Source organism: Sander lucioperca, chromosome 13 (assembly GCF_008315115.2).
Source record: "Sander lucioperca isolate FBNREF2018 chromosome 13, SLUC_FBN_1.2, whole genome shotgun sequence".
NCBI classification, from domain to species: domain Eukaryota; kingdom Metazoa; phylum Chordata; class Actinopteri; order Perciformes; family Percidae; genus Sander; species Sander lucioperca.
In genome coordinates this window covers 2,011,792-2,025,088 of record NC_050185.1, presented here as the reverse complement: position 1 = coordinate 2,025,088, position 13,297 = coordinate 2,011,792, and the positions used below count along the sequence as shown (strand labels likewise).

At 39.8% G+C, this 13,297-nt stretch overlaps 1 protein-coding gene across 1 annotated transcript in view; it reads left to right on the top strand.

Annotated features, from left to right (window-relative positions):
• The first annotated feature begins 3,549 nt into the window (after positions 1-3,549).
• Positions 3,550-13,297, top strand: part of opcml (opioid binding protein/cell adhesion molecule-like) — a 391,556-nt gene continuing 381,808 nt past the window's right edge. The window contains exon 1 of the mRNA XM_031310910.2: positions 3,550-3,872. Within this exon, the coding sequence (XP_031166770.1) occupies positions 3,812-3,872 (61 nt within the window). The 5' untranslated portion in view covers positions 3,550-3,811. The remainder of the gene's footprint in view (positions 3,873-13,297) is intronic.

Below are 13,297 nucleotides of genomic sequence, written 5' to 3'. Positions count from 1 at the left end.
TTAGCTAAAACGGCAGTTTTGGGGGCATATCATAAAGAGTGCCTTTGTGCCTCTTAACAGACACAAAATGCAATTAAAATGTCTGTGCAACATGAACAGGGCTCTTACATGACAACAAGATGCGTTTTCAACTCAGACATTGTTTAAATTCACCTACCCTGTTAGCTGCGAGCTGCTGTCTGGGATGAGTGAGTGTTCAGCCAGGCTTCGGTAATAATCATCAAGCAGCAGTTCCCTGTGTATTTGTAGCATATATATCCATTTTGTGTGCGATCCATCTGGCGTTGGTGAAAAGCAGTCTCTGCAGTGGCGAACTGTGTGTTAGTTGCCTTAGCCAGGCTAGCAGACCCAACAGGCATCCAACAATCCACGGGCGCCCACTGGTCTAGTGGATGTCCTCCAGAGGACAGTTCATGCTTTCACGGCAAAATTTTTGCGGCGAAAAAGTTTATTTCCCCCTCAAAAATAGGTAATTGAGCACTATAGTGGTTATGATCATATCAGGGACTATGTAACTACATGGAAACGGGCCAAATGATGCCTGGTTCTTGTAAAGTAACAGCGTTACAGAAGGCTAGCTGTAGTCTTGCGCTGAAGTCCCGTGGGATTTCAGTTGTAGCAGGAAAAGGTAAACAGCAGTGTGCAGATTGGAGCGTGGTGTGAGAAGAGTGAAGAGCGGAGGTGTTCACAAGGGAAGAAGCTTGTACGTACCTATGGAGCTAGAGCTAGCCTTCAGTAACACTATTACTGTACAAGAAACAGGCATCATTTGGCCTGTTTCCATGTAGTTACATAGTCACTGATATGATCATAACCACTACAGTGCTCAATTACCTATTTTTGAGGGGGAAATAAACTAATTTCGCCGCGAAAGCATGAACTGTCCTGTCCAGCGGGTGCCCGTGGATTGTTGTGTGCAGGTGAGGAAGGCGGGGAGGAAGTAGAAGGATGCCGGTCGGGCCTGCTAGCCTGGCTACGGCAACTAACACACAGTTCGCCACTGCAGAGACTAATATTCGCAAACGCCAGATGGATCGCACACAAAATGGATATATATGCTACAAATACACAGAGAACTGCTGCTTGATGATTATTACCGAAGCCTGGCTGAACACTCACTCATCCCAGACGGCAGCTAGCAGCTAACAGGGTAGGTGAATTTAAACAATGTCTGAGTTGAAAACACATCTTGTTGTCATGTAAGGGCCCTGTTCATGTTGCACAGACATTTTAATAGCATTTTGTGTCTGTTAAGAGGCACAAAGGCACTCTTTATGATATGCCCCCAAAACTGCCATTCTAGCTAAGTGGGAGCTCTCGGCATTAGCTGCAGCAGCTCCAGTTAGCTAGCACCGATTCGGCTCGTTTTTTTTGGTATCAACAGCACTCACATACTTATAGCGATCAAGATTAACGTAAAAATTGCCCGGAGGTCTCCTTTAACTCTTGCTCTGTGTTTTGATTGATTCCTGTTTCCGTGTTATTTGTTCAGGTTTTCATGTACTCATCTTGTATGTTTCACTTTGTTTACTTCCTGTATTATTTTGTAGTGTTTGGTGTCATGTGTCTTGGTCTAGCTGTGTTTCCTGTTTGAGTCTGATTATTAGTTATCATATAAATATCTGAGGGCTTTGATACTGTATAATTGGAATTCCTAACAGGATTAAGATCTGGACGTTTGGTCATATGTGCATTAATAACCAAGTCATTTCTGCCAAACCTGTTGTGTATATTTGGATTGCATGTTCATAGTTGCCTTCAAAAAATGTTAATCCTGCAATAACATTAGCGGCTGCGCCCATAAGATATTCAGTTTTTAGCTGCATTTTATTTATAGTGTCAAATCAGACATCATCTCAAGACACAGATAGAGTTGGTCGAGACCACAGTCTATAATTTACAGAGACCCAACAATTCCCCCAAGACCAATTATTGGAGTGGCGGCGAGGAAAAACTTTACAGAACCTGGCTCTAGGTGGGCAGCCATGTGCCTCGACTGGGAGAGACAGAGAGAGAGAGACAAAACCTATATACAACAAATACAGAAATATGACTCATACTAATTATTATAGCAGTGGCTACAATGAAATGACATGATAAACAGTGGCAATTATAGACCTTTCACAGTTTTCAAATTTGAACACACAACATAGGCCTGATGCGTTTTTTTGAATGTCCCCCCTGCGGCAAACCCCGCCGCAGCCTAAATGCACTAGCCCCATTCAAAATGAATGGAAAGACCTGCGTTTTTGCCGGACCGTCGGATGGCTGTTGGAAGGCTCCGCTGCGGAACGGTTTCGTGCTCTGCCATCCGTCAATACCCACCAGGTCCGGATTTGTTGCAGAACGGATGCGGCCATGACTGACAGCTGTAGTCACAAGGACCCACAATATCTCGCAAATTCACGTAGAATAGAACCACAAAACCAACAACAGTTTGTTTCCATCCAGTAGAGGGGAAACAACTCTGTGCTGTGTTTTCAAGGTGTAGTGGAGGGAAGTATGATCCGCCGTGAGCACGGTGTATTTTATTTTGAAAAGTAACCAGATGTTTTATTTTGTTTCTGTGCTTGACTTCCTGTCCCGCACTATCTGCCGTGTGCTGAATTGCTGTGGAGCTCTCTGGCGTCCGGCAAAAATAGAAGCTCTGCGTATCTGCTGTTGGTTTCCCAACAGTATTTTTGGGTTTTGCAATAGTAAACACTTCATGGATAAAGACTAACTGATTGGTTTGGCAAATGTACAACTGGTTCATTTCCCCATCTCCGATAAAGAGCAGCGTAGACCTGTACGTTTTTCTTTTTTCTTGTTTCCCACACAGTGGATAGGATGGATTTGCAAACTCCTTAACATTGAGTAAAGGGCTTAACACTTTTTTAAGAACTTGTTTCATTGTAGTTCTTGAAATATATTATAAATGCAGATACATTCTAACTACAACACCTTGCTGGGTATGGCTAGGTTTTAGCACAAGAATATATTACACTTCTCTGGCAGGGAACTTGAGCCAAGCTTTAAAATGAATCACACCTCAACACCATTGACTTTACTTAAAATAGCAGCAGTGAGAATTTGAGGACGAATCTCAACACTCATTGAGTGCCACCTCATTATGGTTCTTTCTGTCCAGCAGTGTTTCTATTCTCCCCAAACGAACACAATGTGCTTCCACCGGTTAGCGCAGTCCCAACTGTCAGAACACTGCATCAAAATCTCTCATTAAAGCACATTCACGACAAAAAAGAAATCACATCAAGGGATGATTTTCATAAAATTTCCCCAGTCCTAGATCACCTTCTGCATTAATTTTTTTTAGCCTTTATTGAATATCAATCTGGCATCATCTTTTTTAATGCTGCTCTAGTTCTGTCAAAGGGCAGAGAAAAGAACGCAGAGTAGTCACAGCAGCCAAAAAAACAGAAAAAAAACAGAGCTAGGACTGTTCACAGGTGAACGACAGAAGCTTCAGCCAATGGCAGCTGAGCAGAGAGTGCCCGCCCGCTCCTCTCCCCCAGCCTTGCAGAGTGCTGGTCCCTCTGTGTGCTGTAGTACGCGGAAGAGAGGGAGATCGACTGTGCGAGGAGCCAGCCTCTGTGTGTGTGTGCCGCCAGCTACTACTTGCACTGGATTTAAAGCATCTTCACTACAACCAGTGGGGATGAGAAGCTATCCAAACTGACATTCAGGAAAAAAGGCAGAGAAAAAAAAAGACAGAAAAGTGGGCAGCTCTTTGAAGCCCTGCTGTGGGAAAATACAAAAAGAGTGTCTTTAAAACAAACGAGCAGATCAGAATCAGCTCTGTTTAGGAAGCATGTATAATTCGGTTTGTTTCATCATCCTGTCATGGGTGTTTGCTCTCCTTGTGTTCCCAGGTAAGACTTCTTCTATTCCCCAGTCTCTGTTCTTTGTAAGTCTATGTTTACATCCTTCTTTCTTGTCTGTGGCTCCTCTGTTGAGTGGTGCACTATTGTTGAGATATAGCCTTATACCCGCTTTATTTCTGACGCTCTCTGTTTACAAATCATCTGACTCCGTGAGGCTTGCTGGGACATCCAAAGATGAGAAGTTGTATTTTTGATGATTTCGGTGTTGGTTCAGTCCTGCCAAGGATTCTCCCGCAAGGACTGAGAAAAAGTTCTCTCCACTTGTCAACTTGTCAGTCTTTAGGAAGATATTATCACGCCCTGATGCCAAAGATTTCATGCAGGAATTACTAAATCAATCTTTAGTTTGAGTGAATTCAAACTTGGATTACAGCTACAGCATCTGCTGCGTTTTCTAAAGCTCAGGATTGTCAAAACAAATCACTATTTGTGATAAAAGGCATTATTGTACAAATCAATGTTGACTAACTGCCATTTGAAAGAAATATTGATCAGTTAATCCCAACAATGTAGGCAGATAATCGATAATAATGAAGAATTATGTCCGTGATGAAGTAGCATGTGCAAGCAACCAAGATGTGTTCATCAGTGGAGCGGGCAGCACAGAATGCTTTGTTGAAACGACTTTGCATTGTGTGTTGATGCATGGATGTAATGCCAGCTTTGCCCTTTAACCTGTAGGCTCCATATCCTCCCACTGATGGGAATACATGACTGACAGGGAAAACTGGATGGTCACGAGGCACAAGAACAGCTTTGCGTTGGTGTCACAGGGGAGCCTGATGTCCTGATATTATGTTAAATGAGCCTGATGTCTGAAAATGCAAATATGTGCACAACGCACCTGAAGTGAGAGAAATACGATTTCTCACCTCAAAGGGATTATGTGAAGGAGATTATGTGAAGTCTGGCAGGGGAAATGTGATGCATTGGTGTATGCATTTACCTTTCATTCTACCAACTCAGGTTTTAATGCAAACAAGTTCCGTGAGGGAGGTTTAAGCCTTTCTTTAACCTTAAACCTTAAAGGGTAACTTCCTTTTTTTCAACCCAGACCCTGTTTTCCTATGTTTTTGTGTCTAAGTGACTGATGGGAACAACAATCTTTTAAAATGGTCCAGCATTAAGCAAGACGGCTGCAGTCCGCAGTGGCGAAACAAGCTGCAATGTAAGTTATTAGTGTAGGTTGTAAATGTTATTGCATAATACATGTTTACGTTTTTGATCAAACAATATGATTGTATTTATAATGTGTATTATTTGCTAAGCTTTGTCACACAAGCTTTAAATAGCTTACCAGGGTGTCCCATTTCACATATCTTCATTATGTTTTATGATTGTACTTGTCTTTTAATTTTTGTGAATAAATTGAACCTGAACGTTATTGGGCAATTGCTCACCTTCACTTTGCGTCCACTAAAAGTGCTGTTTTTGCAACTGACAGGCTCAGATTATTATTCTAAGTGTCTGACATTGTGGAAAGCATCCCTACAGAGATAGACCTTTTTGTTAGAGTAAGATCCTTTTTGAAAATCCCCAATATCGCTATTGTCAAACCCACCAGACTCCATTTGAATGAATTTTAATTTTATCATTGTAAAACACACTTCATTCAAAGTGGACAGAAACAAAATAAAACTAACAAAAGCCGTCTTGGTTCATCGTTCCACTGTTCCAACAATCACCTCTCTGGTTTGGTTGAAATAAACACATAATTTAGCCATTTACATGCGGAAATATGCTGGCTTTATACATGCTAAAAGTATGGTTTATTTAAATGGAGTCTGGTGGGTTTGGCGACAGCGATGTCAGAGCAGTTCTGGTTAATCAAAAAGGATCTTACTCTTTAACAAAAAGGTTGACGAATTGCAGCCCGGTTTGTGGCTGCTGTAAGAGTCCTCGTTCAACACTGGACCAATTTAAAAGATTTTTGTCCACATTATTCACTTAGACACCAATGCAAGGGAAATAGGTTCCAGGTTGAAAACCCCCCGAAATTACGCTTTTTGTAATTGTAATTATTATTATATATATATTATATATTATTACAGGGACAGTGCACAAAAAAACATTAATAGATGTCTTGTGCCAGGTTGTAGCAAATTGCTCATTTCCGCCCGTAGTCCCTGGGCAGGTAGATGGCACATTAAAATACAGACAAAGTATTTACAGTACAACATATACAATACAGATACATAAAGTCATAAGAATCTACAGACATTATTGTCCCCCTATCCCACCCCAAAACCACACAGTAATGTAGCACATCAATTTACTGGTGGGAGCAAGTCTGCTTAGTTAACAACCAACCTTAAATACATGTGTTGTGAACAGGGGGGAACAGGTGGGGACACAGTGTTTAAAGATGGTATGCCCAATTAGTTATCATCATATAATTAAGTTAATGTTGGAGAAACACACAAGTCGGACACACATTTGATTTCAGTTTCACAGTTTGTACTTATATCACTCAAACAACTGTGTTGCACAGGCTTGGATGCATTCCAAATGGCTACATTATGTTCATGGCAGTCATTGTATCACACATAGCAGTCTCATAGCAGGCTGGATGGAGTATGACAGACTGGCTCTGGTGCCTGATAGTTGTTGCAGCACTGATAAATTTGGTGGGTTGCATTTTAGGGAAATCAGGCAAGGATCATTAGCCTTCTTTAAGTACTACTGTATGTAAGTAGATGTACTCACTCAGGTGCAATTGTAAGTCATGCACATCCACAGTGTTGGGGCTGTTAATGGGAAACTAAGTTACTTTTTCTTAAAAAGTTAAGAATAACTTTCCTTATCAAAAAGTAATTAGTAGCACTACTTGTCTTGTTTATGCATTGTAACCACTACTAATTGCATAAGGCTTGCTCTCTTTGGCTATCTTGTTGCCTTGTTGTTCACATTATTAATGCCTGACAACAAATGCACATCACACATACTTATATCATTGACTATGAAACCATCATCAAATCCACAACAGATGGCATAATCAGAAGTCATATGGCAAACCACAGTTTAGCTTAATTGAACATAAGACCGATTGCTTATGTGCTGTAGGTTGGCTGTAACTCAAAGATAAAAAGTATGAAACAGAATATGTAGAAAACAGAAATATTTAAAAATCAAAGAAATGACAATCTGGGGCTGCTCAGCTGGGAATTAAAATATCTTGATAATGCATGTTTTGACATCAGCTTTCCCTGTTTCCTCATGTGTTGCCCAATGTGGATCTCCTGTAGTATGTGTTTACCTCAAGCTCAGCATGGGACTAATGTTTGTGGAATTTATCAACTTTACTGCAAATACGGTTATTTATTATTTAGTGTTTGTAGTTTGTAGTGCACATGCCACAGCATGTTGTATAAAACTGTATTAACATGATCCAAGTTCAGTTTGAATTATTCTCATTAACACCAATAAGTTGTGAAGATGCAGTATAAGATGAAGATTTGATTTACAGAAGTCCAAAATGTTTTTGTTTTTTAATAATAATTTAATAATCACAGGACCATAAAGACTCTTAAGTGATCACCACACATTTCAGTATCCAAAGAGTTGCCCAAGCCTTAAAGTTTAGCATTTTGGGAAGCTTAGTCCAGCAAGTCCTCAAAATTTAACAACATACATTGTTTGTCCATGGCCAGGGTTTTCCCTAGGTTTTTAGAGGGCTTAGGTGCTAATCATGTCATACGCTCATTTGCATATCAGTAATGTCATTGCATAAACCTTTGCATAAAGTTTAGTGGTTGTGTCTGTTGCAGCGAGGGAGAGATCACCTAAATCACTATAAAATAATTAGACAAATAACCACAAAGTCATTACAGGGACATTCTAGCCAATTTGAAGTAAAAAATAATAATGAATAAATAAATAAAATCTACAAAGGGAGGGAGGCAACTTTGCAGAGTTAGATTCATTAGAAAAATCCTCAACAAAACATATTAATTGCTTATTGGCTTTCTTAGAGAGAGATTAAAGACAAGAATAAAGCTACAGCCGTTATCATTAAACAATTCTAAAGCTCACTAATTAACATGAAGTCTTAATTACCTAAGTGACACGTCACCTGGTAACCTCACACTGCAGACTGATCTCATGAAGTGGCGTATGTATGACACGCCAATTCGTATGCCATTTTGGCGTGTTATCAAGACGTATACTCCCTTTGTAGCGTGTTTATCAACGCTGTTTGGAGGATGGGTACAACAACACTGGACTTTCACCCAGGAGACCGGGGATTGTGTCCCGCGTTTCCTAAACCCAAACGTTCTGTTCTTCTTTTCCGAAACCCACCCGTCCCGTTCTTCTTTTCCTAAACCCAACCGTGCCGTTGTTGTCCCGCGTCCCGTTATTGTTTTCCTAAACCCAACCGTCCCATTCTTCTTTTCCTAAATCCAACCCGTCCGCTGTATACGGCGTAGACATACACGCGGACAGCTCAAAATGCTTACAAATAACACGCCACTTGGCTTTAGAAAGTGGCGTGTATGTTTACACAAAGTCATGATGTCATGTTGCACACTGGCAAGACTTCAGGAAGTTACTGCACCTGTCTGTATGTCTGTCCGCCGCCACATTTGTCACCTTGATAAGGTCACAGCCGTTCAAGATACAGTCACAAAACTTCACAGGTGTGAAGTTGAGATCAAAATGAAGGCGCTGGAAATACGGGGGTAGAAAGTCTCCCATTTATGTGAAACCTGAATATGTTAGCTGGATTGTTCCAAATACTATACTATACATGTATACATCTTATCCCGGTTTCTGAGCACCGCTGACGACCTGTACAGCCGTGGCTTTGGCCAAGTGACGTAACAGAAACAAAAACAATGTCGGCAGTAAAAGCATCTTACTGTTACAATATTATCACGTACCCTTGCACTCTTGTCAGGTATTAATAGTTATTCTTACAGTTATATGTTCTTTTTAAAATGTTGTGATTTTGAGTATGGATAATTGTCCGTACCAACACAACATCAAGCCTTCCATGTTTTTTTCTCCTTTATTCATCCAGGGAAGGGAATTGCTGAGTGTGCATGTTCTTTTTCAGTGCTGCCCTGCTTCACATTCATACACATTCTATACATACCTTCACAACTAGGAGCTGCCTTGTACCACTGCAGTTCATCTCATGTACTGACTGAGCAGCTGCCTCTTACCTGCCTTGCTCAAGGGCACCTTGTCAGTAGCTGATAGAAAGGAGAGTGACAGGAGAGACTGCCACTTTTGTGAAGTTTTGAAGCGATATTCTTTTAGTCATGAGGTTGTTTACAAAGTGTGTGTGTGTGTGTGTGTGTGTGTGTGTGTGTGTGTGTGTGTGTGTGTGTGTGTGTGTGTGTGTGTGTTTTGGCGAGGTACAGAAAAAGAGCTGACTTTGACATAAAACGGTGCAAACATGTTCCTATGACAGCGAGTTAAAGAATGCAGGCCAGGGTGTGTATTTGCTGAACGACATGCCTCGCTGAAACATACACCCTGCTGTTGGTTTTGTTTATCTTTTATTTATTGGGATTAATTGGACTGTCACTCTGACTGTTATTCAGCATGTATAAGCTTTGCCTTAATTTTCAATGTCTGCAAAGAACAGAGGAAAATGAGCCTGTGCACTGGGAGTTCAGGCAGGTTGAGTAAGTTCCACAACACTCATTTGCATCAGCAAATTAAGCTAAGACTACATGTGACACATTTCAAAAGAATGTCACACATAACGTCTTCATCAGCTCATTTGTATTTAATTTAATACCATTAAGGAGCACAACTGCTTTTTGCTTTAAGCTGTTTTAATAGTGAAGCCTAAATGCTTTTTGAGAGCTTCCGAAAGAACATCAGCTATGACTTATTTTTACTTAATTTATATTCTTTACAGTGTAAGACAGTGATGGTGGCTTAATGCGTCATTTAGGACTGCAAGGTATGTACTGGTATATCTGTAGCTTAATGAAGGTTATCAGTTACACATTCAAATCAACACTACACTGTCAATCAGTTGTAGTTGGTTCCCTGTTGTTAATTTAAATAAACCAGTTAACTGAATTTAGGTTGAATAATTAGTTCAAAGTAATCTTATGAGCTTTAACAATCGAAAACCAAGCAACTCAACTTGAGAAACCAGGTTCAATAAACTAAAGATATTAAGTTGAATGAAGTTTGAACTGAACTGTTCAGTCCAACTGACAAACACGTTTCCATCACGTTTGTTTTCTTAAAGCTACAAACCACAAGTGTCTTTGGAGAGTTTTAACTCTCCAACAATGCATGCTGGAAAGTCTGCTAATATGCTAACCATGTTTCTTTAGAAAATTGATTTAATGAGTTGAGTTAACTCTCAGCAGTACATTCATTCAACTCATGTTTTTAAGTCCAAAGATTTCAAGTCAGTAGAACTCATGTTTATAAACTCTGAAGTGGTCTGAAAATAAATACTTTTATAAAAATATTAAGTTGAATTAACTTGAAATAAATAAAATGAAAAAAAAGAAAAGATTAGTTGATTTGAATTCCTGCATGGTTTTTTACAGCAGTGATACTGAAACTAATTTACGGATAGGGGTACGGATAATGTTATACTTTGAATGTAAATAAGGGGCCAAAAGCATCAACATAGAGCTTGATTATGGAAATAAAAGTGCCATGAGAGAATCCTCTGAATCCCCTGACAGATGTCAAGGCTAATCCCTGAGTGTCCTCACTTTACATTACTTAATGTCTGTTCAAGGTGGAACTTGCAACTCTAATGCAATGCCAGATAGCTTAATGAATAATAATGCATCATATTTTAATTGGGTATTTTGTGAGTAAAATCTGAATGTGCAATGTAACCAGTAACATTTCTTTGTCAGGTAAATGTAGCAGTACAATATTTTCCACTGAAGTAGAAGTACACAGTAAGTCAGTAGTATACAGTGGGGTTGCATATTAAGGGCTTTGAAGGCCTTCTGTAAGTTATTTCGGGGTGAATGCTTCTGGAGAAAGCTGCAAGGAGCAATACAGGAGGCCAAGCAATTTCGAAAACGTTTTGAACAGGCACTGTACTAGTTATTAAAAAAATATTATTATTAAAATTATTAAATAATAGAATATTGTTCCTTAATACCACCTTTGTATTCTGAGCACAGGATATCTAAAGCAGGAGCAATGGTTTCTAAAGAGAAAAAATAATATTACAATAAAGATGTAAAGAACTCGCAAACTAGTTGTGTTTATTGATTTATTCTCTTGCAATAGCAATTTATTTGAGTTTTCTTTTTCATGGTCTCTCCATAATTAGAGATCATTGATCTCCCTTTGCAACCTGCTGTGTGACATCACCAAACTAATATTGTTTCTGAGCATCCACTATGTTCAACAAAACCATACTAAATTAATAAATACAGAAAGAGATTTATCAGCCCCACATGAAACATACTATGTCTGCTGTTAATAATTTTGTATTACGGTTTTAGTTTGTTTTTTTGAACCTTTTGTTTTCTCTGAAGGTCGAATAACGTGCCTGACCTCCGGCCAGGGGCGGATTGGCCATCTGGCAACTCTGGCAAATGCCAGAGGTCAGATTTTTTTTTTTTTAATATACAAATAAATTGTCTTTACAGGCCGAAAGCGCAAAGGACGGGTTTTTATCGCTTGCATGATTTCACTATGGTTATAATATTAATAATATTAATAATAATAAATATTAAGCATTTGGCCAGTCGGCAACGGCCGGGCTGGTCCAGAGATGGGCCGACCGACCCAATCAGAAGTTACTCAAATTGGGACATTCAGTCAAAATCAAGCACTTGCTCTGGGGGACCGGCTGATGGGCAGAGAGCTCCGCCGGAGCTCTGACTGCTGTCTGTCCTCGCGGCCGCCTGAGGCATCAGTATTAAATTGAGACTGTTTCATTACCGTTTAAAAATGTCTCGTTGTCACGTTAAATAGTAGCCTAGTCCAGTTCAGTGTTTTGGTACAGTTGGTTTTAACACCTGATGCGAAGTGTAGGTCTATAGGAGTACACATGAAAACCCTGAACAAGCAGCGTCGCTCTGCTCCGTCTTTCTGCTGTTCCCCATTCACGTAGTAGTTTTACACTATGTAGGTTAAACTCTGCAATTAATCCGCGGTTCACATGTATGCATGAACTGTGGTGGTGCGTTACACTGTAATCTCAACATCACTGATCATTTTTGATCAATAGAATATAGAAAACATTACACTTCATAACGTTTTGTATCCATAACATGATTGTTATTGTACAATTTAGCAGTAAAAGCAGTAGCCTCTGTAAGTCAACCCTACATTTTTCAACTTGGGAGCAAAACGTGCTCCTTGGGGAAAAAAAGTGACCATGAAGCCCTGTTCATGCTAATTAAACAACTGGACCTTGGGGTAAAGTGTTGTCCTATCCTGCCCATGTCCTGGATGTGAAAGCCCCCTTACTGGACTACTGAATATAATAATATTCCATTATATTTAGTATTTTAAATTGTTACCTGCCACCAGAATTTTGTGATTTCCTTGCCATAAATATAGACATTGTTACCATAAATTGGTGCCCAAAAATTTATCAGAATGCAGGAATTGAAGTCTTTTACCCTCAAAATTTCCTGGGGAAGAGCAGACCCCCCCTGCTTTATGTATTCCCCAAAGGCCAATTCTGAGCACAAACTGCATCAACAGACAGACAGTATGTGTACATTTGTTATAAACGTGTGCTCTTTAAAAAGCATTGTTTGCCAGTTACTTACATTAAATGTTTAAAAATCTGTTACATAAGGTACTGCTTATATTATTTCACTATCTGTACACAAATGCAATTAGTGAATGCACGTGTGGTGCGGGTGGGGCTGCATGGTAATGTGGGCTGGTGTGACTACAGTGCCAGGGCTGAATATTGGTCCCAGTCCGCCCCTGCCTCCGGCTACATGCACACTCATAAGCTTTTACTGTCATTTATACTGCATGTCTATATAAACCCTCAGAAGTCATAGGCAACAACTCAGAGAGACAAACTGCTGCATTTGTGAGCGTAATTGTCCTCTTAAGCCATTTCAAGTCGCCTGAAGATTTCCACAATCATCATTCCTGCCAACAGTAAACATGATGATGTGGATGGATTACAATGGATGAGACAGAAACAACAGTTGCTGTATTAACCATGATGATGATATCTTGTTCAGTAATATCGGTAATTTGTTCTTTACATTCAAGTCCAGCAGAATGAAGCTCATTTTTACATTTGCGATGTGCCTATGCTCCTCAACATGATGTATTACATTAGTGAGGGCAGTACTTTGTCTCTGTTAGTGACTGTAGGTGAAGAGTTCCTTTGGAAACATAATTGCTTTGTGAGACAAATCTGTATTAACACAGTAGTACACTGGTGTGTTTAGTTTCTTTATTGGGATGTATAACAATAGGAAAAGAGTTAA